General features: G+C 32.4%; 1 protein-coding gene and 1 pseudogene across 1 annotated transcript; both read right to left on the bottom strand.

The window, feature by feature from the left end:
• Positions 1–289: 289 nt before the first annotated feature.
• On the bottom strand, positions 290–1,203 carry LOC149537927 (caffeoyl-CoA O-methyltransferase pseudogene; annotated as a pseudogene).
• A 5,026-nt stretch (positions 1,204–6,229) lies between these two features.
• LOC149537926 (caffeic acid 3-O-methyltransferase-like) lies at positions 6,230–8,026 on the bottom strand. Its single transcript, XM_089799340.1, has 3 exons — positions 7,262–8,026; positions 6,932–6,996; positions 6,230–6,815 (listed from the first exon to the last, which is right to left on the bottom strand). Exons 1-3 carry the CDS (start codon positions 7,947–7,949, stop codon positions 6,513–6,515), a joined length of 1,056 nt encoding a protein of 351 aa, XP_089655466.1. The 5' UTR covers positions 7,950–8,026; the 3' UTR covers positions 6,230–6,512.
• Positions 8,027–23,736: the final 15,710 nt, after the last annotated feature.

The following is a 23,736-nucleotide window of genomic DNA, read 5'->3' as shown; positions in this document are numbered from 1 at the left end:
AGCCTAGTCAACAAATCCATTTTATGCATATCCTACAATCATGGCATTCCATGACATGGCATCTCTTTGAGTTATTCTAGCGAAAAATGCATGAGTCTTATCCACCCTTTCACATTTTGCATACATGTCCACTAGGGTAGTTGCAGTCACAACATCATACCAAAGACCTTCTACTATTATACTTTGGTGGTTGTTCATACCCTATTCCAAAGCCCCTATTTTGGCATAGATTGGAAAAATACTGAAAAGGATTGTGGAATTTGGCTTTACAATTGTCAATTGGATTACTCTAATGGCCTTTAAGACAAAAAGTACTAACTTTCAGAAAGGAAGTGATGCTATATCCTATAAGAATTTTGTTTATTTCAATACGAGAATCAACATCAAGGGCCTTATGTAGTTCAATTATAAAGTCTCTATGATATCTCACGTATTTACGCATTGGGGTATTGAGTGGAACCACCACTGATCCATTCTATAGAGCATTGACATACTTGATCACTCCCCCCATCTCCACCAAATCAATCAACTAGTTAACATAATTCAGATAAATTATCTTTATCCCTATGCATGAAAGTGAAATTGAAGGAACCATGCATTTCCTTTTGCAAAATTAGAACCACAATTCCAGATTCAAATTCCACCCACAAAATGAAAGTCATATTTTCAAAAGATTTTTCTTTTTTTGGTTAAATACAGATGAAACTTTAAGCTTACATTTTCTACATTTGATCAAAATATAGCAATGCAAGGCCCTCTATGAAATCAATTTTGTGGGCAAGCCTTGCTTTCTGAGTTACTCACAACCCTAACTCATAATTCTCCTTGTTAATGTCCATTTCTATGATGTGCAACATGAAAATCAATTAACTGTAAATTGAGAAACCCTTGAATTTTTTTTCTCAATCATAATGGAACATATGAATTCATGATTCCAATCTACCATATGTAAAAAAGGTCCAAAAACATGAATATAGAAGGACACCCTTAAAATATTTTTGCTTCCATTAAAAAACATAAGAGTGCATGTTTGTATACCTTTCCATCATCGAGTAGGGAAAGGAAAATGTTGAGAAGTGAGTAACAAATATACATAGAAATATCCATGGCATTTTTGGAATTAATGAGGTTTAAATAACAATAGAAAATAAAACCTTTCTTCCAGGAAGATTTGCGACAATGACAAACAAAAACTAGGAACATGATTTGATTGTGTGAGACAATTCTAAAAGGGATTCCCCTATGAAAAATCCTATTGACTAATAAAAAAATATCATAGGAGAATAAAATTATGGACAAAAAAATGACAAAAAAAATGGGAAAATAGAGATGGTGTTGGATGAGACAAAGATGGCAATGTATGCCACATTAAATATCCTTGCTTAAGGATTTATCTATTTATCATTACTAGCACTTGCACCAACATGAGGTGCAATTGTTACACTGATAGTAAGATATATCTTATTTTATATATTAATAAATTGAAGGGAGAGAAAACCAATGGATTTATCTATTTATCTTTACTAGAACTTGCACCAACGTGAGGTGCAATAGTTACACTGATAGTAAGATATATCTTATTTTATATATTAATAAATTGAAGAGAGAGAAAACCAATTCTATTTATCCTTCTTCTCATCCACCTCCACCTCCTCTTGCTCCTCCTCCTCCTCCTCCTCCTCTTCCTCTTCCTCTTCCTCTCTGTCTTCATCTTCCTCTTCGTCTTCTTCTTCCTCTTCTTCTTCTTCTTCCTCTTCCTCTTCCTCATTTTCTTCTTCTTCTTCTTCCTCTTCTTCCTCCTCTTCTTCCTCTACTTCTTCTTCATCCTCCTCCTCTTCCTCCTCTTCTTCTTCCTCAAATTCTTCTTCCTGCTCTTCTTCCTCTTCCTCTTCCTCCTCCTCCTCCTCCTCCTCCTCTTCTTCCTCTTCTTCTTCCTCTTCTTCTTCATCATCATCATCATCATCATCATCATCATCTTCTTCTTCTTCATCTTCCTCTTCTTCTCTTCTTCCTCTTCTTCCTCTTCTTCTTCTTCTTTTGCTTCCTCTTCTTCATCTTATTCCTCTTCTTCTTCTGCTTCTTCTTCTTCTTCTTCTTCTTCTTCCTCTTCTTCCTCTTCTACTTCTTCTACTTCTTCTACTACTTCTTCTTCTCCTCCTCCTCCTTCTCCTTCTCGTTCTTCTCCTTTTTCTTTTACTTCTCCTCCTCCTCCTCCTTCTCCTTCTCCTTATTTTCCTTTTTTTCTTTCTCCACTTCATCTTCTCCTTATCCTTAAGATTCCTCTTGGTCTTGTCCTTCACCACCTTCTCCTTCCCTTTCTTCTTCATCTTTTCCACATTTTTCCACTTCTTGCTCTTCTCATTCTTCTTCTCCCACTTCTCTTTCACCTCCTCCTCCATCTTCTCCTTCTCCTCTCTCTTTTTTTACCCCCCTTTCTTCTCCTACCCACTTTTCTCCTCCTCCTCCTCCCCTTATTCTTATACTTTTATTATTCTCTAGATTCTATTTTTATTATTTCCCTTCACCTTCTTCTTCCCCCTTCTTTTGTTGTGCAGAGGGAGTGTCCTATATAGTTTTTTCCAACAACTTTCTTGATTATGTTTAAAATTGCTTAAAATTGCTTTTTAAATATAGGGTGTAAACTATCTAAGTTTTTCCTTGACTATGTCCCACCTTACCCCCTAATGATTTCAATAATGACGTCATATGTCAACAAATTTTGTTTTCCGAAAAAAAATTGAATATAAATGTGTCAAGATTTTTAACTAATTCTCAAATATATAAAATAAAATTGTATAATAAAAATAAATTACTATACTTTTTTGAAGGAAAACCCATCTCAAATATTTATAGAGATATCATAGAGAAGTGTGTGATTTTCATTATTAGCTTAGTTATACTATTATTTATTTTATTTAAAAATTGTTATACAATTTAATAAATAAAGAAGTAATGACTGAGATATTATTCAATATCTTTGAGCTAATAATCATTTTAAATAAGATATTTTCATCAAGAATCTTCAACCACTTAAATGTTATGTTCTTTTTATATAAAAGAATAGTAATTATAAATGATTTACTTAAAATTTATGTTTTACGTTTTACTTAAAAGAATAATAATGTCTAGAATGATTGATTGAGAGAGAGGCGTGTCTACGAACGACAAAGTTGAAAAATTTAAATCATTGAATGAATCTCAAAATATGAAAAATGCATAAAACCTTATAAATTTTTAGGATTGATAGTTATATTCCCTGCTTTCATTCCACAAAAATATAGCAACCTATCTGAGACACTTCATAGTACAAATCCACTTTACTATATTTTCCCTATAGGTAGATATTTGTTATTGAATCTGGATAGATTGATATAGCGTCCAACAATTGTTCATGTGAACAATGTTGTGATATTTGTTTGTAGTCCCTGAGTAAGTCAGTTAGATGCCACAAGTGCTAGTCTAACAGAGGGATGCACCTTGTGTATGTATCCACATTTTGGGTACATGTCTACAAGGATTATTGTAACTACATCTAAAACAATAAAACCTCTTGTCATATTTAGGTCATGTCCCCATGTAGCTTCTTAACCTAGTTTTGTGCTTAAAAGTAAGCATAAAAGTGTCCCCATGCGATATTTTATTTAGCATAAAAGGATAATTCAAAATTTCTTCCTATTTTGTGGGTGCAGTTGTTGCCTAGCTATTAAAGACAATTTGTTGAAAAAATGGGGGACTAACATAAAGCAACAATTGCATATTGAAAAAAATCCAAGAGTGTCTACAATTTTTCTTACCTCCATTTGAAGGAAAATATATCTAAAATATTTATTGAGATATCATAGATAAGTGTGTGATTTTCATTGTTGGCTTAGTTGTACTATTATTTATTTTATTTAAAAATTAGTATACAATTTAATAAATAGAGAAGTAATGAATGAGATATTATTCAATATCTTTGAGCTAATAATCATTTACAATAAAGCATTTTCATCAAGAATCTTCAATCACTTAAAATGTTATGTTCTTTTTTATATAAAATAATAGTAATTATAGATTATTTACTTTAAAGTTATTTTTTTACGTTTCACTTTAAAAGCTATTTTATTTTTCGTTTATTTAATTAAAAGTTCTTTTTGTATAGAGTTTTTTTAACAACAATTATTTTATTGTTATCCATCAATTTAAGCCAAAATTGAAGAAAAAATCAGGCGCTCCAATAGAATCCCCACATATTCATACTATTATTGTAAACTAAAGGATTGGTAAAGCTTAGTTAGATTTAGAATTTTATTAGAGTTAGAGAAGCATTAAAAGTTAAAATATATCTTATTATTAGCTAATTATTACATAAAAATAATATTCTTTACACATTTTCCCATCAAGACTATGAATTGAAACTACTAAATGATAAATATAATATTCTTTACACATTTTCCAAACAAGACTATGAATTGAAACCACTAAAAGGTAACAATTTGTTGACAACGACCAAACAAGAAAGTCATTTAACTAGAGTTCCAACTTCACTTGATTACCCATACCATCAAACAAAACAATAGGAGAATTATTCTTCTTTGTCAAAATGTTAAATAAAAAACTTAAATAAACAAACAAACAAATATTCTTTTTCAACCCCACGAAATGGAGTGAAAGAGAATGGAATCCACCTTAAGTGGATAATATGCCACAAAAAGAAATTCTATTTTTTTTTTAATAATTTAACTTTTTAAAATTCTCTTATACCACCACTGTCGCTTGTCCTCCCTGACATCGTCATTTCCATCAAAACTATGTCTTCTAATTATGATATTGCTATCAAGATTTATTTGCGTAGTTTTAAAGAAAAACTCCCTGGCTCATGTTTCATGAGTAATGATTCACATGAATCCATCTCTCATGACAATAAATCAAACACTTAACACTCATTGGATCTTGGTGATGCTCATAGAGGTGAAGCACCGGGCTGTCCCATAGCGAGACTTGGCAGTCATTGAATTGGTTGAATAGTTGGAATTCACAAAAATTTGGTGAATATAAGGCCATCCTCAACCTGATAAAAGGGTTAGTCAACATTACTTGTATTTAGGAGGAATATAGCAAATAGTTTTTGTCCATTCATTGTCATAGTTTTGCTTGCAAGGGTAGTAACTTTGATTTCATACATTGATCACCATTTATGTGCATGTTAGTCAGCTAGAATTATGTAATTACTTTCTTAGTGTGTGTTCTCAGGTTCCTATTCTTTCCACTTGTAGTGTTTTTGAAATCTTTCTTCTCTAGCCAATTCATTGGTTCATCCAGAGTAGGAGAGACAAAAATGCCTCTTCCATAAAATCCCATCGTGGGACTATCACAACCTATTGAAATATGGAAGGGCACTTAGAGTACATAGCAGAAATATTAAAGTTGGAGGCCTAAAAGTATGCTTTTCTATTTTTAGAACCTTGCCTTGGGTGAGTCAATAAGCACCCAACTAGGAGCAAGAGACATAATAGGGTATTGAAACTTGGGTAGATGGATTGAGAAGTGTGTTGTTTGGATATGGAAGCATGGGATGGATATGTAGGCCACTGTGGAAGGTAAAGTCAATGTGGTTGAACTTCTATCAAGCAAAAACTAGAGCAAGAACCTCTATGTTCCAATAGCCTTAAGAATTTAGGCTAGTTTGAGGTTGGGGTTGTACAGACACCTAGGGAACCTGTGACCCACAAAATCTTGAAGCTTTTCCAGAAGGGTATCTGGTATGGTGATTTGTTTCTAGGATCCTTAAAGGATGTTTTTGAGCAATTGGCCAAAACTGCATTGGGAGGCCTAATTAGCACTACTAGGCCTACTAGCCCTACTTTTTAGGGATTTGGAGAGATCGAGTAGAAAGAAAGGGAAAGAGTTATGGAAACCTACCTAAGAGGATTGAAATGCATATGTCTAAGACCCATCCAATATCCATGGGAATGTTGAACTTATATTTTTGAAGACTTGGATAGGCTTAGTGAGTAGAAGCCTATAGTATCTGTAAAAGGACCAACCTTGGTGGTGAGTTTCTTGTGGCTTGGAGATTAGTTTGAATCTCCTAAGGAAAAGGGTGTCTAGAGTGACCCCTAAGGACTCAAGAAGTGTCCTAGAGTAGGCCAAAGAGGCAAGGTCTAGTTGAGAACCCTATAAACAAGTGTTTTCTTTGAAGCTCCCCACCATTACTATTTAGCATAAAACATATATCCAAAGAAAAATAGAGAAAGAAGAAACTTGTAGCTTGATATTCTTGAATAATAGATGCATATTTATACAATAGATTGACCCACCAATATTCTAGAATTACTGCTAAATAGATTGACAACAAACTACTTCATGATTGACAACACACACACATCAACTTGACACCTAGGTAAATCGATATGAGAGACACATCTAGAGACAACTAGTCATTTTTTACATCTCAAACTCTTTCCCACATATGCAACACACATAATCAGATATGATTTATTCACTACAGTTGGAACATTGACTCCAACAACTTAAACCTTGATGGCTTCTATAATCTTCATTTTTGAAAACACTCCAGGTAGTCCCATGATCTTCACTACATTGAATCCTGACATTTGAAGCAGCCTTTTGAATTCCTGTTGGCTCCTCTCTTTTCCTCCATTTGCAAGGGCAATCATAAGCAAGTCCACCACCATTTCCATACGCTTGTTTGGCTTTGATGCTTCTACCATCATGTTTTCTGCTAGTACGAGTCTTCCACTCTCAGGCAAAGCCTTGTGGCAATTACCAAGTATCTTTAGGCAACTCTCGTCATCCCAGTCTATTAATACATTCTACATCACCCACAAAGATTGCATTCATAACCTAATTAAAGGTCAATTCATCTGAGCAAAGCTCTTTCAGTCAACTAAAACTTAAGTGAGATGATGGAAAAGAGATCAGCACTCACCTTGAAAAATATGGCGTCTCCAACAGGTATGCTATCAAACATACTGCCACTCACGTTCTCGATTCCTGCATGTATATTGCTTGGGGCTATGAGGTAAGGTTTTGGAGATTCTAAAAGGGTCATCCTTAAACATCACACACTAATAGAAAAATTAAACATAGTAAAACAAGTCAATTTTGATTGTTTAGCACTTAAATTATTACGTAAGAAATAAGCCTTAATGCACGATGTTGGAGCCGCCTGTTCCGAATCAGCATATCTATTATATATCTTGATCATGAATGGGGAAAGTTTGTTTTTGGTATGGAAGAAAGGAGAGAGTAGATTTACCTGGGATAGATGGGGCAGTGTGAACGACATGAGGAAGATCGAAGTTGATTCCATGGATGTGGGGATGAGCTTTGACAATGAGGTCGAGGGCCGTTCCTTTTCCTCCTCCCATATCAACCAATGTTTTCACATCCTTGAAGCCATCATAGCAGCTCAAGATTTGCTCCATACCTAGAACCGTGAGAGTCGACATGGAGTCGTTGACAACGCTGCTAACAAGTGGGTCATCCTTCCCATACGCCCACAAGTCCTTTCCATGGGCCATCTCGAAAGCATTGCAGTCTTGAAGCACACATTCATGGAGATGATGCCATGCCGCCATTAACACAGGGTGTGCTTCCATTAGGAGAAGCGGGACAAGGTTGCCTGGATTATTCTCCGTAACATAAAACCTCTTGGCACAATCAGTGAGCCCATATCGATCAATATCATCATCATGATGAGTCTGGATAAAAATGCCCTTGATAGATAGAAATGTGAGAATGCGAGAAAGGCAATGCAGATTGGGAGATTGAGTGGGTAGTTGTGAGGCGATCTCATCTAGAGAGAGGGATGCGTCGGGGCCTGCTTTTGCGATGATATCAGGAATGTTGAGAAGTACGGCGGATTTTAGAACGAGGGTGGGAACAAACGAGAGAATGGACCTGTCAAGGGCCTCGTCCAACTGATCAGCCGCAGCCATTGCCATTTCTATTTACTAGAAAGACAAATCTGAATTGCTTGATTTGATTGTTGCAGTGGAAGTGATCGAGTTGGTCTTGGTCACCGTTATATATAGACAACTCCTCAGTAAAATGGCCGTGCGGGGAGTAATGGAAGTTGGGGAAACGACAAAGTTGACAGATTCCAAGCAGTGAACGCTTAGTGTGCTCTGCTTAAGCCATGGGGCCGATCTCAGAGTTGTTTAAAAGATATCAAAATCAAGAATAGGACTGAAAAATACAACCATATAGCAATATCAGACAAATTCAAAGGATATCTATGCCAATTCATTAATACCATATTCTCATCTTCTTATTGGTTGATAAGACTGGTATGAATTGAAAATAAATACAAACCATGTATTTTGTTTATCCTCCATTAAGGCAAGGTTTTAACGAATATTAATGTAGACCGTTCATCTACTGCACATTTGGTTTGGTTTGGTTTGACCCCCATTTCCTTTTTTAAAGGTAAAAGGAAGCAATCAAATCAATGAGTCCTAATAATTTCTGCATAATCAGTCCTCTCTACGAAAATGATGTATTCTGGATCAACTTTGCTCCTAGCAAAAACTGTCGAAGCTATCAGTATCGTTTCGTCTAAATACATTTCAACAGGTCTCCAACGAACAACCATTACTAGAGTATTATTTTTACAATGTGAATCTCAAGTTTCTATTTAAAACATAGCTAAACTAAATAGCATATGATTGTAGCAATATAAATAGATTAACATGGTTTTGACTATTATCAAAAAAAATAATATTTTGACTTTTTTTTCACATGTTAAGTTTTGTTATTCCTTTTTATCATATTTTATATTATTCTACTTTTATTAATGTAGTAATCTAATAATAATGCTATTGTGTTGAGTAGTATAGTAATTTCCACCAATCAATGTTTTTTAAAGATTGCATTTAAAAAAATTGTGTACACATTATAAAATCAAAATTATAATTTTAAAATTTATCTATGATTAAAATCGTATTATTTATTTTATGTTTACTTAGAAAAAAACAAATTAATCAAGTATACTAAAGTTCAGGCAAACTGATGTCAAAATTAATAATTAATAATTTCTAGTTAAGCAAGCTATATAAAAAATTGCTTGTTAAGAAATCAGAATAATTACATTATAAAAAACTCTATCACGGTAAGATATCTAATGCTAGGACATTATATTATACTAAAATCTTGGGCCTTGATCTTGAATTGATATTGACCCTTTATTGTATTTGAGCAACTACAAAAGGTTAGAAGGTTAGAGAAGTTAGACATTAGAGAAGCTAGCTAGTAGTAGAAGTAGAGTAGGAGAGAATACTTGATGAAATTGTTGCAAAAATACTATCAAAATAATTGATGATTCATTGTTGATATTAGTGATAGATTACTTTATGTTGCTTTGAAGGATTGCACGGTCTCTCCAATTCTTCACTTAGATTAGATTTCATCTCATGTTAAGTAGAAATAGAGATAGATGGATGTTGAATGGTGATTAGTGGTGAAGCTAGTGCTTGTATATTTTGTTACTCAAGTTGATTGTAATTAATAGTGCAAGGTTAGTTTGGGCAATTCATTGTTGATCTTAAGGATGGATTACTCAATGTTTCTTTCAAGGATTGCATGGTTTCTTCAATTCTTCACTTAGATATATTTCATTTCATTGTAAGTAGAAGTAGAGATAGATGGATGTTAGGTATTGTTGAATGGTGATTAGTGGTGAAGCTAGTGTCCATACATTTTGTTACTTGCTTATTGTGATTAATAGTGCAAGATTAGTTTGGGCCTAAATTACAATTGTTTGACTTCTATTGGAGATGTTCATTTAGTTACACCTTTGTGGGGTATTTGGATGAGCATGATAATGTGAAAATCATTTTTGCATCCGTAGAAAATACCACCCTTTTATGCCTAGTTGACTTGGAAAAGCAAGGATTGGCTAGAGGTGCACCTCATCATCAGCATTATCACACATTCTTAGAGTTGGGTAGAGTTCTGAAACCATTGTCCTTGCAGTTTATTTGGTTGGAAGTGATTGAACAAGTTGAAGTGGTTTATATCCATTTAAGAAACAATGTAAGTCACTTTGTGATAACCAACATATGAGCTTGAGGTTGTATCATTTGATCACACAATTAGGATAGATCTTCTAGACCTTAGCATATGAGAATCCTTATTCAAGAGAGTTAGAGATTCAATATTTCACCTTGGAATATTAAGTCTTCAAATTTTTATGTAGTGGAAAAAAAAAAATCATCAACATGAATGAATGGAAGAGTAATAGTTTGGTGTCTTGTCTATTGAAGAGTCAAAGTGATTTAACTATGCATTTTATTGAAACCTATGTATAATAGAAGTATATTACAATGGTTATGTTCTAACTATTTTAGTAGAATTAAAGTTAAGTCTAGATGGTAGATATGAAGGAATATAATCTTCCATGACCATGGAATTAAAACCATATTCTCATTAAAATAATATAACCTATCAAAAATATGCATCCTATTGTGTATTTACTTAATTATTAGAAATTTGATAGCAATGATGGGACTCAGAACATGAAGATGAGCATGGGTAAATATAAACTTGGGTAAGTGCAAGAAGTTGGGTCTCACTTTTGGGCAAAAAGTTGAAGTTTTTTTTCCTATTTTTAAAATTTCTTGTCAATTGATGTCAAAATTTGACACATTTAGAGATTGAATATTAAAAAAATTCATAAACAAAAATTGTAGCGTTCAGAATCTACTTTTTGAATATGTAATTTATTTGTGTACCCATATGATAGATATTTTTTGGTATGAATCTTTAAAACCCACTTTTTCAAAATGTCTGTTTCAGGACCATACCACACTCGTGTATGGACACTATAATTTGACACAAATAAATAATTTTTTGTAAATCCTTTTAAACAAAGTTACCTAAGATACCAAAGATTGATGATAATATTTTCCTTTATTTTTTATTGAATAATTTTATTATTATTAATTATTAATTGGTTATAAAGGTAAATTTTAAAACCTCTCATGTACAGACACCATAATTTGATCAAAATTTCACTTTTTTCAAAATACTTTTTAAAAAAAAATTTCAAAATAATTGAATGCAGATTGATGACATATAGATTAATTTAAGAACAATCATAAAATGAAAAAGTTATTAAAGTTTTAGTGAATGTCGCTATTTTACATTAAGGTACCACCTTTGATTAAAAAATAATAAAAAAATAGTAAATAAAACCATAACACTATAAAATTTATCTTTCTAAAATCAACATAGTGAGAGCTCTAATGGGTTTTTGTTTTGTAAAAACATTTGATCGAGGAGACCATCTAAAAATTATGGCGAGGCATGAATTTGTTAGTTCAATGCCTTAGCCAAATCTTGAGAGGCCAAGGCACAGGCTTGGTTTCACCAAGCCTATCTTGAACCAAAATCCCATGCAGGAAATTTTTTTTTGCCTCATGTTGTAAGAAATGAGCACCCATTATTTGAAATTCAAAAAATGGGTTCCTGTTTTGAAAAATTAAAAGCGGCATCAAAAATCCCCCCAAAAATTAAAAAAATGAATTTATTAGAAACGGGTACCCATTTCTGAAAAATTCAATTTTTTTATTTTTTCAAAAATGGGTACCCCTTTTTTGAAAATAAAAAATGGGTACTCAATTTAAAAAAAAGCAGGTGCCCATTTTCTAAATTTAGGGTTAGGTATCTGAGCCAAAAATAGGTGTCCTTTATTTAAATTTAGGGTACTTGAGCCGGGGTGCTTGTTTTTTAAAATTGGGTACACATTTCTAAGAGGTCTCATTCCACGGATTTGACTTCAATGGAATTGCGACCCAACTTTGTGCATTCACCCACTTAACTCTATGATATATGTGTGTGTGTGTGTGTGTATAATTTAAAGTTCAATGTTTGAAAGCAATGAGATTAAGTTGGTATAATGGTATATTTGTCTTGGATGCACTTTTTAATTTTCTTATCAATTTAATGAAATGAATATTAGAAATAATATTTTAATAAAATGAGATTTTTACAATCTGACGTGTTATGAAAATAGAAAAAATATTCCTTTATTTCACTATTTCAGATATTACATTTGATACATAATTTATAATGTTTGTGCATTTGGTAGAAATCATTTAAACAATTTATGTGTGGATAATCCGCTTTGTAAGTATCTAATCTAATCAATGTAATAAATTTAATAACAATACAATAAATATACTAATAATCCCTGCTTTATTATATGAATATAAGTAATAGAGAGATAGAAATATAGAGTAAGATAGAGAGGAAGATATAAAGATGATGAGATAAGGACTACTTTGATTTATTGATTTCAAATAGCTAGGTTGTCCATATCGTGTAGAGAGGTAAAAGGATTGATAGAGATAAAAATAGATAGTGAAACATAGGGAGAGACACTTTGTAGATAGATGGATCAGAATTGAATATTAAAGTGGTGGAGAGTTATGAAAGGAGAGACAAAGAGGAGGGGAGTTGGAGGATGAGAGGAGAGACATAAAGAAAGAGAATGATAAAGATATATGAGGTGTTAGATGGATAGTGGATAGATACATAGGTTGAGAAAATATATATACTAGATCAAAGAGAAATATGATATAGATACATAGAAGAGAAAGCTAAATAGGGGTAAGAGAAAATAGATATAGGGAGGGAGAAATGAGAGCCTGTGTGCATGAATACAAGAGATATATAGAAGAGGGTAGGGAAATAGATAGGGAGAGTTTATAAATAGTTATTGAAGGACATCATTAAAGTATAGAAGACTATCACCTTAACCTTTGCACCATTCAAAGGTACAAGCACTACTTTATAATTTAACCTTTTTACATTTTCTTATACCACCATTGCTGCCGGTCCTCCCTGACATCATCATTTCTATCAAAACTATGTCTTTTAATGTTCATTTTGGCATGCAATGCTAAAAAATAATAATAAAAACCACCCCTTAAGTGGTTTAGGCTAAGAAATGTGTCTCCCACCTGCAAAAGACTAAATACATTAAAATCAAATCATTCCTTAAGTTTCACACTTTCACAAAAACAACCATCTCAACGATAACAATTTCACTTAATGATGTGATAGTCATACATGCAGGAGTGAAAAAGATATTGATGCTTTCTTATTTACCTCTTTCATAGAAAAATCCAGCAAACACAATCCTATTTTTTTGTAGTTTTCCATCCCTTTTGTGATCGCTTTTCAATTTTACCAGCATTCGACATTGAAACACTCCTTGTTTAAGGTACTCCATCAGTTAATTAATTTTATGAAACTATTAAAGTTGTTGGATTTAGAAAGATAAATAGTGGATTGAGTGTTCTTATGAAAGTTTTTACACATATTTATCGTGAGAAAAAAATTATGATTTAAACTAATGAAACATAACTAAATTAAATATTAAATTTTGATATAAAAATAGAAATCATGGAGATAAGTTTAATTGCAATAAAAATAAACAAACATAGAAAGTTTTACAATAATTTAAATTAAAAAAATAGTATAATGTAAAATCATATAAATACTTTAAAATAATTGACTTCAAAATATATCATTAAATATGAAATATTTAGGTAATTGTGAAAACTTAAATGTAGAAAGTTTTAAAATAATAAGCATTAAGTATAAAAATATTTATGTTTATATTCCTAGTAATTATGTGCATGAAATCATTAATATTAGAGTAAATGTAGTTTAAAAATATAGAATTGTATATGAATGAATTGTTTTTTGAGAATGTAATGGTGAGGGTCAAAAGAACTTGTGCTTTCAATTTTCGCAAGCAAGCAAAATCAAACAAAATATTAAAGTAAGGACTTAAAATGTTTTTACTTTAAAGAGATCTCCTACTATTCTACTTGATTTTGTCCATGAATGAGTGAATAGGAGGAAATACCAAGCACATTTACAACAAAGCCTTAAAGATTCCTTGAATGAATATAAGCTAAAATCTCAAGCTAAGTACAACATAGAGTAAGAAAAAATAAAATAAAAAATGCAAATATTGAACCCCTAAAAATGTAAACATGATAAAGAGTTAACACTCTATAGAATAGTGGCTCAATAGGATAAACATCAAAAACTTTAAGCTCATTTAGCGAAAGAAAATTTGTAAACAACCTAGAAAACCAGATTCATATCCTAATGAACACAATAGAGAGTCAAATTTGAATAAAATGTTGCATCCAAAAATATGACTGTCAAAGAGGATACACTCAAGTGGAAAATGTAAACTGATACAAAACTTAAACCCAGGTTGAAATATTAGCAGATGTGATAGAGTTAAAATTGAATATGATGGATTCATGAAAAGTATGTGCAACAAAAGACCAATGCATTATTTCTTAATGTATTCTTCTCATCGGTAGCTTCTTTAGTATGGAGAATTGATTGTAATAATTTCAAAATTTCCACTACCATATGACTCCCCATTCTACCCCTTGGTGTTTATAGACTCTTAGATGGGTTTTATTTGCTCCTATTTCCCTTATTCAGAATGCTTTAGGTCCACCTATCCATTGCATGCAAAATATTAAAAACACTTATCCAATCTACCCAATAAACAAAATAGAGCAATGCACCAATTATTATTATTAAGTACATTGCTACATTTCGAGTTTGTACATTAATATTGTTTCTGAAATAAAGAGTCACATGAAGACAAACAAAATGATGTGGCTACCTATTTGATAAAGTGCCATATTTTAAATGAGTTTTTAAAAAAATTTTTAAATTCTTGTATGCTACAACTTATGGTACTATTTTCTTTATTTGTCAAAAGAATATAGTGCATTACTAGATGGCACATGTAATGTAAATCGTGAGGAATTCAACCACGAGGATGTGTTGAGCGGTTGAACATGAATCTTGAATGTTGTTTTTACTTTTATTGATAATTTAAAAGCCTCTTACGAGGTAAACTTATGATGTCTCTTCCCCATTATGTATGCAACTTTAAGTTTAAAGAATAAAATTGGATATTTTATTTATTTTTAGGTTTTATATTACTATAAAATTATGATTTCAATAAATAATATTATATTACTGTATATGGATGTAATTTTCTATTCTCTTAAATCAAATAATTATTTTTGTTTTAATAGAGGTCTATAGATATCTAGTAAATTTTTTCCCCTATAAGCTGCACCTATATATTTTTATTTGTCTTGTAAGAAAACAACTTGTTACAAATATCTAATGAATGATATTTTTTTTCTAAACAATAGTTTTCATTTACAGTGACCTCTTCAAAATGATTATGTTAAGTATTATATTTAGTCATTTCATACACATAATAAGGATGTCTCACTCATTATGCAAATTAAAAGTTCTATATGCATGTTGATAAGTTTTACATAAAATTAGAAACTTTTTTTGAAAGTATGAAAACTCTTTCCAAATAAATTTCACAAACTAGTAATTAAATAAATATATGACATTTATGTCTTCAAATAAATGAATTTTTTTACAAGATTTTTATTTTAAAAAAATCAATTAAATTATATTTTATTTTTTTATCCAAAAACTTATTTGTATTGTTGTTATTATGTGACAATTTAAGGAAATCAAAAAATAACTTTTAAAATATTTTGCCATGAAAGAGTATGATAGAATATAATGAAAAGTGTAAATGAATATGTAAGAACCAAGTCCTACTCAACATTTTCCACATCACACAATGCTAGAAGTGCATAAATAAACAAGTGAAATCCTAGTTCAAAAGTCAATAACTATTCCATTTTCCATGGTCTGGTATTAACAATTTGTTTACCACAACAAAATGTAATTACATTGCATTATCCAAGATGCAGACCTACATGTCAACCATTCATCATAATGCATGAATAAATAAATACATCAAGACCATTATACATACATTATCCATTTACATAATTACATCATAATGATCATCATGAGGTGATTGTTTACATTACATCATAGTAGAGTTATTTATGATGCCTCAAACATGTGTCTGTCTATGTGTCCTAATCTCCAAAGTCATCAAACATCATCCATCCATTATCTAAGATGGGAGTATGGCCAAGGCGCTTTTACCACACCATCCACAAAGTGTTTAACTTCCTTGATCTCCTTCCTGACACAAAGAACACCCCAACCTTGGCACGAGAACCCTAGCAACTTAGAACAAGAGGATTAAATGGATCTAGTGTAGTCATAAAAATACTATTTTCCACATATGTCTAAGTAGCCTAATCACATAATGTCATAGGGAAATAAAAAAAAACATATCTACATATGTTTCCAATTTTCTAGAGGTGTTTATAAATATGAAAAAGAAGAAAACACCTATAAGAAAAACAAAGTCATCTAGAAAATCAATGTTGTGTATGTAGAAAAAAGAAACACACATGAATGCTAAAAGAGTGAACTATTCTTTGTAATGAATTTCTAGTTTAGGAAGCTCTAAAAGTAGTACTGGTTGCATCCTTAAGCTATAAATAGATTACAATTACATAATATATTAATAAAGTATAAAAGAAACATTCTTGCTTCTTCTTCTTTTCCTCCTGCTCTTGCTTCTCCTACTCCTACTGCTCTTGCTCCTAATTCTCCTACTCCCACTTCTTCTTTTTCTTCTTCTTCTTTTTATTCCTCCTCTTCTTCATCTTTTTAGATTCTTCTTCTTCTTGTTCTTCTTCTTGTTCTCCTTCTTGTTCTCCTCTTGCTCCTACTCCTGCTCCTACTCCTGCTCCTGCTCCTTCTCCTTCTCCTTCTACTTTTGCTTCTCCTTCTCATTCTTTCCTTCTCCTTCTCCTCCTCCTCCTCATCCTCCTCCTTCTTTTGCTTCTTCTTGTTCTTCTCCTCCTTCTTCTACTTCTCCTTCTTCTTCTCCTTCTCCTTCTCCTTCTTCTTCTCCTTCTACTTTTCCTTCTCCTTCTTCTCTTGCTTCTTCTTCTCCTGCTTCTTCTCCTTCTCCTCCTCCTCATCTTATTTTTCTCCTTCTTCTCCTTCTCCTCCTTCTCCTTCTCCTCCTCCTCCTTATTTTATTTTTTTTCCTTTGTCCACTTCATTTTCCCCTTATCCTTGTCCTTCACCAACTTTTCCTTCCCTTTCTTCTACATCTTTTCCTTATTTTTCCACTTCTTTCTCTTCTTGTTCTTCTTCTCCCACTTCTCTCTCACCTCCTCCTCCATATTCTCCTTCTCCTTTCTCTCTTTTGGTACCCCCTTACTTTTCTCCTCCTCCTCTTCATTATTCTTCTGTAGATTATATTTTTATTATTGTCCTTCACCGTCTTCTTCCCCTTCTTTTGTTGTGTAGGAGGAGTATCCTAAATAATTATTTCTAACAACTTTCTTGACTATGTTTAAAACCACATATATTGTTTTTAAATATAAGATGTAAACTATCTAAGTTTTTGCTTGACTATGTTCCGCCTTACCCCCTACTAATTTCATAATGACGTCAGATGTCAACAAATTTTGTTTTTTTTTTTTAAAATTGAATATAAACTTGTCAATATTTTTAACTAATTCTCAAATATATAAAATATAATTATAAAAAATAAATAAACTACTGTACCTTTTTGAAGGAAAATCTATCTAAAACATTTATAAAGATATCATATAGAAGTGTATGATTTTCACTGTTGGCTTAGTTATACTATTATTTATTTTATTTTAAAATTATCATACAATTTAATAAATAAATAAGTAATGAATGAGATATTATTTAATATCTTTGAGCTAATAATCATTTTAAATAAAATATATTCATCAAGAATCTTCAATCACTTAAACGTTATTATATATATATATATATATATATATATATATATATATATATATATATATATATATATATATATATATATATATATATATATATATATATATATATATATATATATATATATATATATATATATATATATATATATATATATATATATAAAAGAATAGTAATTATATATGGTTTACTTACAAATTATTTTTTTAATTTTAACTTAGAAAATTATTTTATTTTTAGTTTATTTACTTAAAAGTTATTTTTGTATAGAGTTTTTTTTAGCAACAATTATTGTATTGTTATCCACCAATTTAAGTAAAAATTGAAGAAAAAAATCAGGTGCTCCAATAGAATCCCCACATATTCATATTATTATTGTAAACTTAAGGATTGGTAAAGCTTAGTTAGATTTAGAATTTTATTAGAATTAGAGAAGCATTAAAAGTTAAAATATTTCTCATTATCGGCTAATTATTGCATAAATATAATATTCTCTACACATTTTCCCATCAAGACTATGAATTGAAAGTACTAAATGATAAATATAATATTCTTTATACATTTTCCAAACAAGATTATGAATTGAAACCACTAAATGGTAACAATTTGTTGACAATGACCAAACAAGAAAGCCATTTAACTAGAGTTTCAACTTCACTTGATTACCCATACCATCGAACAAAACAATAAGAGAATTATTCTCTGTTGTCAAAATATTAAATAAAAAACTTAAATAAACAAACTCACAAATATTCTTTTTCAACCCCACGAAATGGAGTGAAAGAGAATAGAATCCACCTTAAATGGATAATATTCCACAAAAAGAAATTCCTTTTTTTTTATAATTTAATTTTTTTACATTCTCTTATACCTCCATCGTTGCTTGTGCTCCCTAACATCTTCATTTCCATCAAAACTATGTCTTTTTATTGTGATATTGCTATCAAGATTTAGTTGTGTATTTTTTAAGTCAAACTCATTGACTCATGTTTCATGAGTAATGATTCACATGAACCAATCTCTCATGATGATAAATGGAACACTTAGCACTCATTGGATCTAGGTGATACTCATAGAGGTGAAACACTGGGAAGCCCCACAATGAATCTTGGAAGTTATGGAACTATTTGAATAGCTGGAGTTTGTGAAATTGGTGAATATAAGGCCATCCTTAGCCTGATCAAAGAGTTAGTCAACATAACTTGTGTTTTGGAGGAATATAGCAAACATTTTTTTGTGCATTCATTATCTCAGTTTTTCTTTCAAGTTGAGAAACTTTTATTTAATGGATTGATCACATTTATGTGCATGTTTGTTAGTTAGAATTATGTAATTACTTTCTCTCTGTGTGTTCTTTGGTTCTTTTCTTTCCATTTGTATTGTTTTTGAAAAATCTTTCTTCTTTGGCTAGTTCATTGGTTCATCTAGAGTGAGGCAAACAAAAATGCCTCTTCCATAAAATCCCATCATGGGACTATCACAAGTTATTGGGACATGGAAGGGAACTTAGTATACATAGTGTAAATACTAAATTTGGAGGCCTAAAAATATTCTTTTCTATGTTTAGCACCTTTCCCTAGACGAGTCAACAAACACCTAGCTAGGAGAAAGACACATAATAGGATATTGAAACATGGGTGGATGGATTGAGAAGTGTGGTACTTTGATGTAGAAGTGGGGGATGGATATGTAGGCCACTATGGAAGGTAAAGACAATGTGGTTTCATCTCTATCAAGCAAGAACTAGGCAAGAACCTCCATGTAGTGTCTCTCATATTTGTAGTCTGAACCTTGTTATATTTTGATTCAAGAGATACTTGATACTCTTGTTATATTTGTTTTGAGATGAACTAAGGGTTGGATGTTATACTTTGATTTTAGTATCATATATTCTATGCTACTATGCTATTCAATTTATCATATTTACATGTTGATGCTATTTTAGGATGACAATAGACCTATGATGATATCTAGTTATCTGGTATTTGGATATCTTTGATTCTGTTATGTGATGGATTTTATGCTATGGATATTTACTTCATTCTTACTTCATTATGTTTTATGCGAACATGAGTGATGTAAATAGATTATTTTAGTATAATTAATTAAATGGTTAAATTGGATATTTAATGCATTTATTGCTTCAGCTATGATATTATATACAATTGCAGTTGATCATGTGTTTTAGTGCGCAAGATTTATATCCTCAGTAGTGGCACATGGAGTTAGTGATTTAGCTATTCATTTTACCAATGTCATCCCTGTATGGTTGGCGTATCAAGTTTAATTGTTTAATTGAACCTTCCGGTGTTAAATCCAAACTCATTTGCATTATGTGATTAAACTAGTGAATGTGTCTGTGCATTTAGAGTTTCGTGCTATCATGAAGTTGTTAAGGTCTTTTGTGATTTTGGTTTCAGGTTTTTTGGGCTTCATTTAATTGATTTTTAATTTATGGCAGCTTTTTCATAGATGAATTCCTATTACTAGGAATAGCCTATTTTTGTTTGGGTCAATTCGAAGTCTATCTAGTCTAACTGGCTATTTACCCTAATCGATTATTCACTCAAAAAGTGAATAAGTATTGAAAGAGGAATTTAATTCCTCGCTTCTCACTTTTGTAATTTGGAAAATTGAGAACTTTTTCTAAAGTCCTTTTCTAAAGGATTGGTTTTCTATTCATTGTGAGAGCTACGAGCATGAGATCTTCATGAGGATGGACCCGTTGGATCCAACTCAAGGATACCTTGTTTTGCCATCATTTTTGGTTGTATCTATGAATTATTTATTTTACTTGGCTATTTTTTGTTTTAGCCCTTTTGGCTATCAGGTAGGGCTCTCACATTTCCATGTTTTAGGTCAATATCTAGAATTATTTCTGGTAACTGTTTGTTAGGAGGTTGAGAACTAGTGTTTCCCTCCATTTTTGTTTGTTGGTTCTACCCGGCTAGTCGAGTATGAACATTTTCCCAATTTTTGGGATGAGGGTTTGGGGTTTTGCACAATTATGCTGTTCATTTTTGCATACGATGTCTGAACCCAAATTTAATTGGATTTTTGAGGCTTTTGTGCCCAAAGACCAAATGGGTTTTAATTTTGAAGTTTTCCAATTTTTGGGGTTTTTACCTCATTTCATGTGTCACCCTATTTTCTCAGGTTTTCTTGGCATGATGTTGGTCGTGGACCTGGATCATCTGTTTGGATGTCAGTTAGACCATTGTTGCACTTTTTTTGTTGCATTGAGATGTGTGTTGCATCCATCCTCTTGAGCTTGTTTTTGGTTGAGTGATATTTTTCTTGTGTTCTCATCTAGTCCTTATGATCTTTGTGATGGTGGTGCGCCACACATGAGTACATACATGTACATTTTTTGGTTGACTTGCGAGGCCTAATCTTTCATGGTACTTATGAGAGTTATGATCATTTAAGGTTGGGTTGGGAATATGCATGCCTACGAGCACTCGTCATTGGATGAGCATGGGTAGAGTAGGGTAGCACATGGAGAGGCTTCTATCTTGTAGCCTGGTGACCATTCCTCAGGTTCGTAGAGGAAGTTTTAAGTAAGTGATAACTAAATAAAAATGTTGGGTGGTAATAAATTTAAGATAATTAAAAAGTGGGATTGTGCGCCTTCGATTAGGGAGTGTTGCTTCCCAAATTGTGCGCCTTCCATTGGAGAGTGTTGCTACCAATACTAGCTTGGGTTTTTTGATGCCAAGTGACTCTCCATGATGTCAACCCCTACATAGTTTCCCATTGAGTGCTTGACCAGGACCTATTATACTTGAATTGTCTCATGATCTTGGTTTCAATTATCATTATTGTCTAGTGTGAGTGTTAGGCATGGATGTTTTCTTTGAGTGTGTTTGTGGCTGGATCATTATCTCCATCAACATGGCAGGAGTGGACCTATGGGTTCTACATGGTTGGGAGGCATAGCTACCTTCAACACTATTGGGGACTAGTGTACATATATGGTCTATTATCCCAGTGCGACCATTGCTGGATGTTTTCACTTGGTACTTTGAGTTTCAAAGTATTCTTTCTTGTGCTTTACGCTTTCATTGGAATGCTTGTATTTCATGTTTAGATGATGTTATTTTATTGACACATTCCCTTATTATGATGTGTAGCATATGATTAGATGATATTATCTGCTTGTTTGGAGTATCTATTGCTTTTGGTTTAGTATGTTAGATTTCCTATTCTTATGATGTCATTACGCTTTAGTAGTGACATCCTTATAAGACAGCTCTGACTATCTAGTTGGCAATTTAGGATGTTATGTGTGAGGGATGGCTAGAACTTTTGAGGTTTCATAATTCTATTACAATTGGGAGGAACTGTGTACTTAGTTTGTTAGTTCAATACACTGTGATGTTCCTTTTAGTTCTTTCCCTTCATTGCTTTGTTAGATGGTTATATGCAGTTTCTATTTTGTAGTTTTTGTTCAAGTGTCTCTACCTCAATTGTGGATCTGGTATTCCCCAATTTGGAGGGTCTAACTTCCCATTTTATCCCTTGGTTTTTCCTTGGAGCATTTCTTGTTGTTCTTGAGTGACCATGCATTAGCATTGAGTAATACTTTAAAGTATCGCATGCCGAAAGAAGAAGAATTACACGATACTGGAAAGTATCACATGCCCTTAGGAAAACTACTATGTGATACTTTGAAGTATCACATGCCCATTGAAGAAAGATCATATGATACTTATGAAGTATTGAATGCATTCTTGAGAAGTGTCACCGAGACCCTAAAAGTATCACATGCCTTCTTTAGAAAGGTCGAACGATACTGAAAAGTATCGCATAATGCTAATTTAAAGTGTCACCTAGGTGTTAGGAAAACCTATCCGGGCAGATAGTGGGCACTTTTCAATTTGACCAAAAGTTTTTGGGAGGTGTTTTGGCTACCCTCTATGGTGTTCTTGAATACCTTGAAATTGCATTTTGATTTCAAGTTGTTTTAGACTTGAAATTGTTTGCATCCTTCCGTGGTTAGTCATTTTGGTCAGTAGTGGCATTTGGAGATCTATTGGTGTTTGGATGTCTATTTAGTCTTCTATTGTGATCTTTGTGATCCTTGTATGTTGTATGCCATGTACATCCATACCTGTTTTAATTTTAATTTTTTAAAATCTTGGCTTATGTTTATCCTTGTTTGAAGGATCTCTAGGTGGGGCATTACATTTGGTATCAGAGCCCATGTTGCAACATTGGGATTTTTGTGTTATGCTTCCACTATATTATTGTTTTTATATGTGTATTGTTATCTTACTAGTTATTATTTTGATATCTTGCTTGTGACTCTTATGTTGTGTAGCATGTTTCTGATCCTTATCTTGTGACTCCATAGTGATGCCTCCTGCACATAGACCTGGTGGTCAAAGTGGTAACCAAGAAAATGACCATTGGGAAGAGAATTAGGAATAGGAACATCAAGATGGAGAGAGAGAACATGGTAATAATAGCTAGAATGGTATTGGGGCATTAATGCCCGTGCTTCAAGAGATTCTTGCTTAGTTAGGCCCTCATCTAGAGGAATGCTGACTGGATCATGATTAGGAAGAGGGATCTCATCATGGAGATTCCCACATGTTAGATCATAGGGAAGAGGAAGAGCATGGCTATGAGTGTGAACATTCACGTACTCCACTAGGTGGCCGAAGGCACCATTGGGGTGGTAGGGACCATGACAATGAAGATTCTATTCATTTGGATATCATGAAATATCTCCAACAATCCAAACTGCCATTATATGATGGAAAGGGAGGTGGCCTCAAGGAAAAAACTTGGTTATTGGACATGGAGCATTGTTTCACCATGTATCCATACCACAACCAATATGAGGGCCCTTTTTGCAATTATGCAGTTGAGGGACCGCACATCCATTTGGTGGAATATTGAGGGGCAACAGCTCTAGATCAGCATCACATATCTCACTTGGGAGATCTTTGAGGAGAGGTTCCAAGAGAGATTATTATCTCCTCAGTTCAGGGA

Source organism: Cupressus sempervirens, chromosome 9 (genome assembly GCF_028749045.1).
Source record: "Cupressus sempervirens isolate cs-2001-9-10 chromosome 9, ASM2874904v1, whole genome shotgun sequence".
Classification (NCBI taxonomy): Eukaryota; Viridiplantae; Streptophyta; class Pinopsida; order Cupressales; family Cupressaceae; genus Cupressus; species Cupressus sempervirens.
Note: the sequence above shows the minus strand (reverse complement) of the source record. Positions and strands in the feature narration are given on the sequence as shown.

Bases quoted from the DNA above. Each gene is read 5' to 3' on its own strand.
- LOC149537926 (XM_089799340.1), bottom strand. From the start codon at position 7,949: ATGGCAATGGCTGCGGCTGATCAGTTGGACGAGGCCCTTGACAGGTCC. The intron at 6,997-7,261 runs GTAAATCTACTC...ATATACATGCAG, and splicing joins CACTGCCCCATCTATCCCAG to GAATCGAGAACGTGAGTGGC. The intron at 6,816-6,931 runs GTGAGTGCTGAT...TGGGTGATGTAG, and splicing joins GAGACGCCATATTTTTCAAG to AATGTATTAATAGACTGGGA.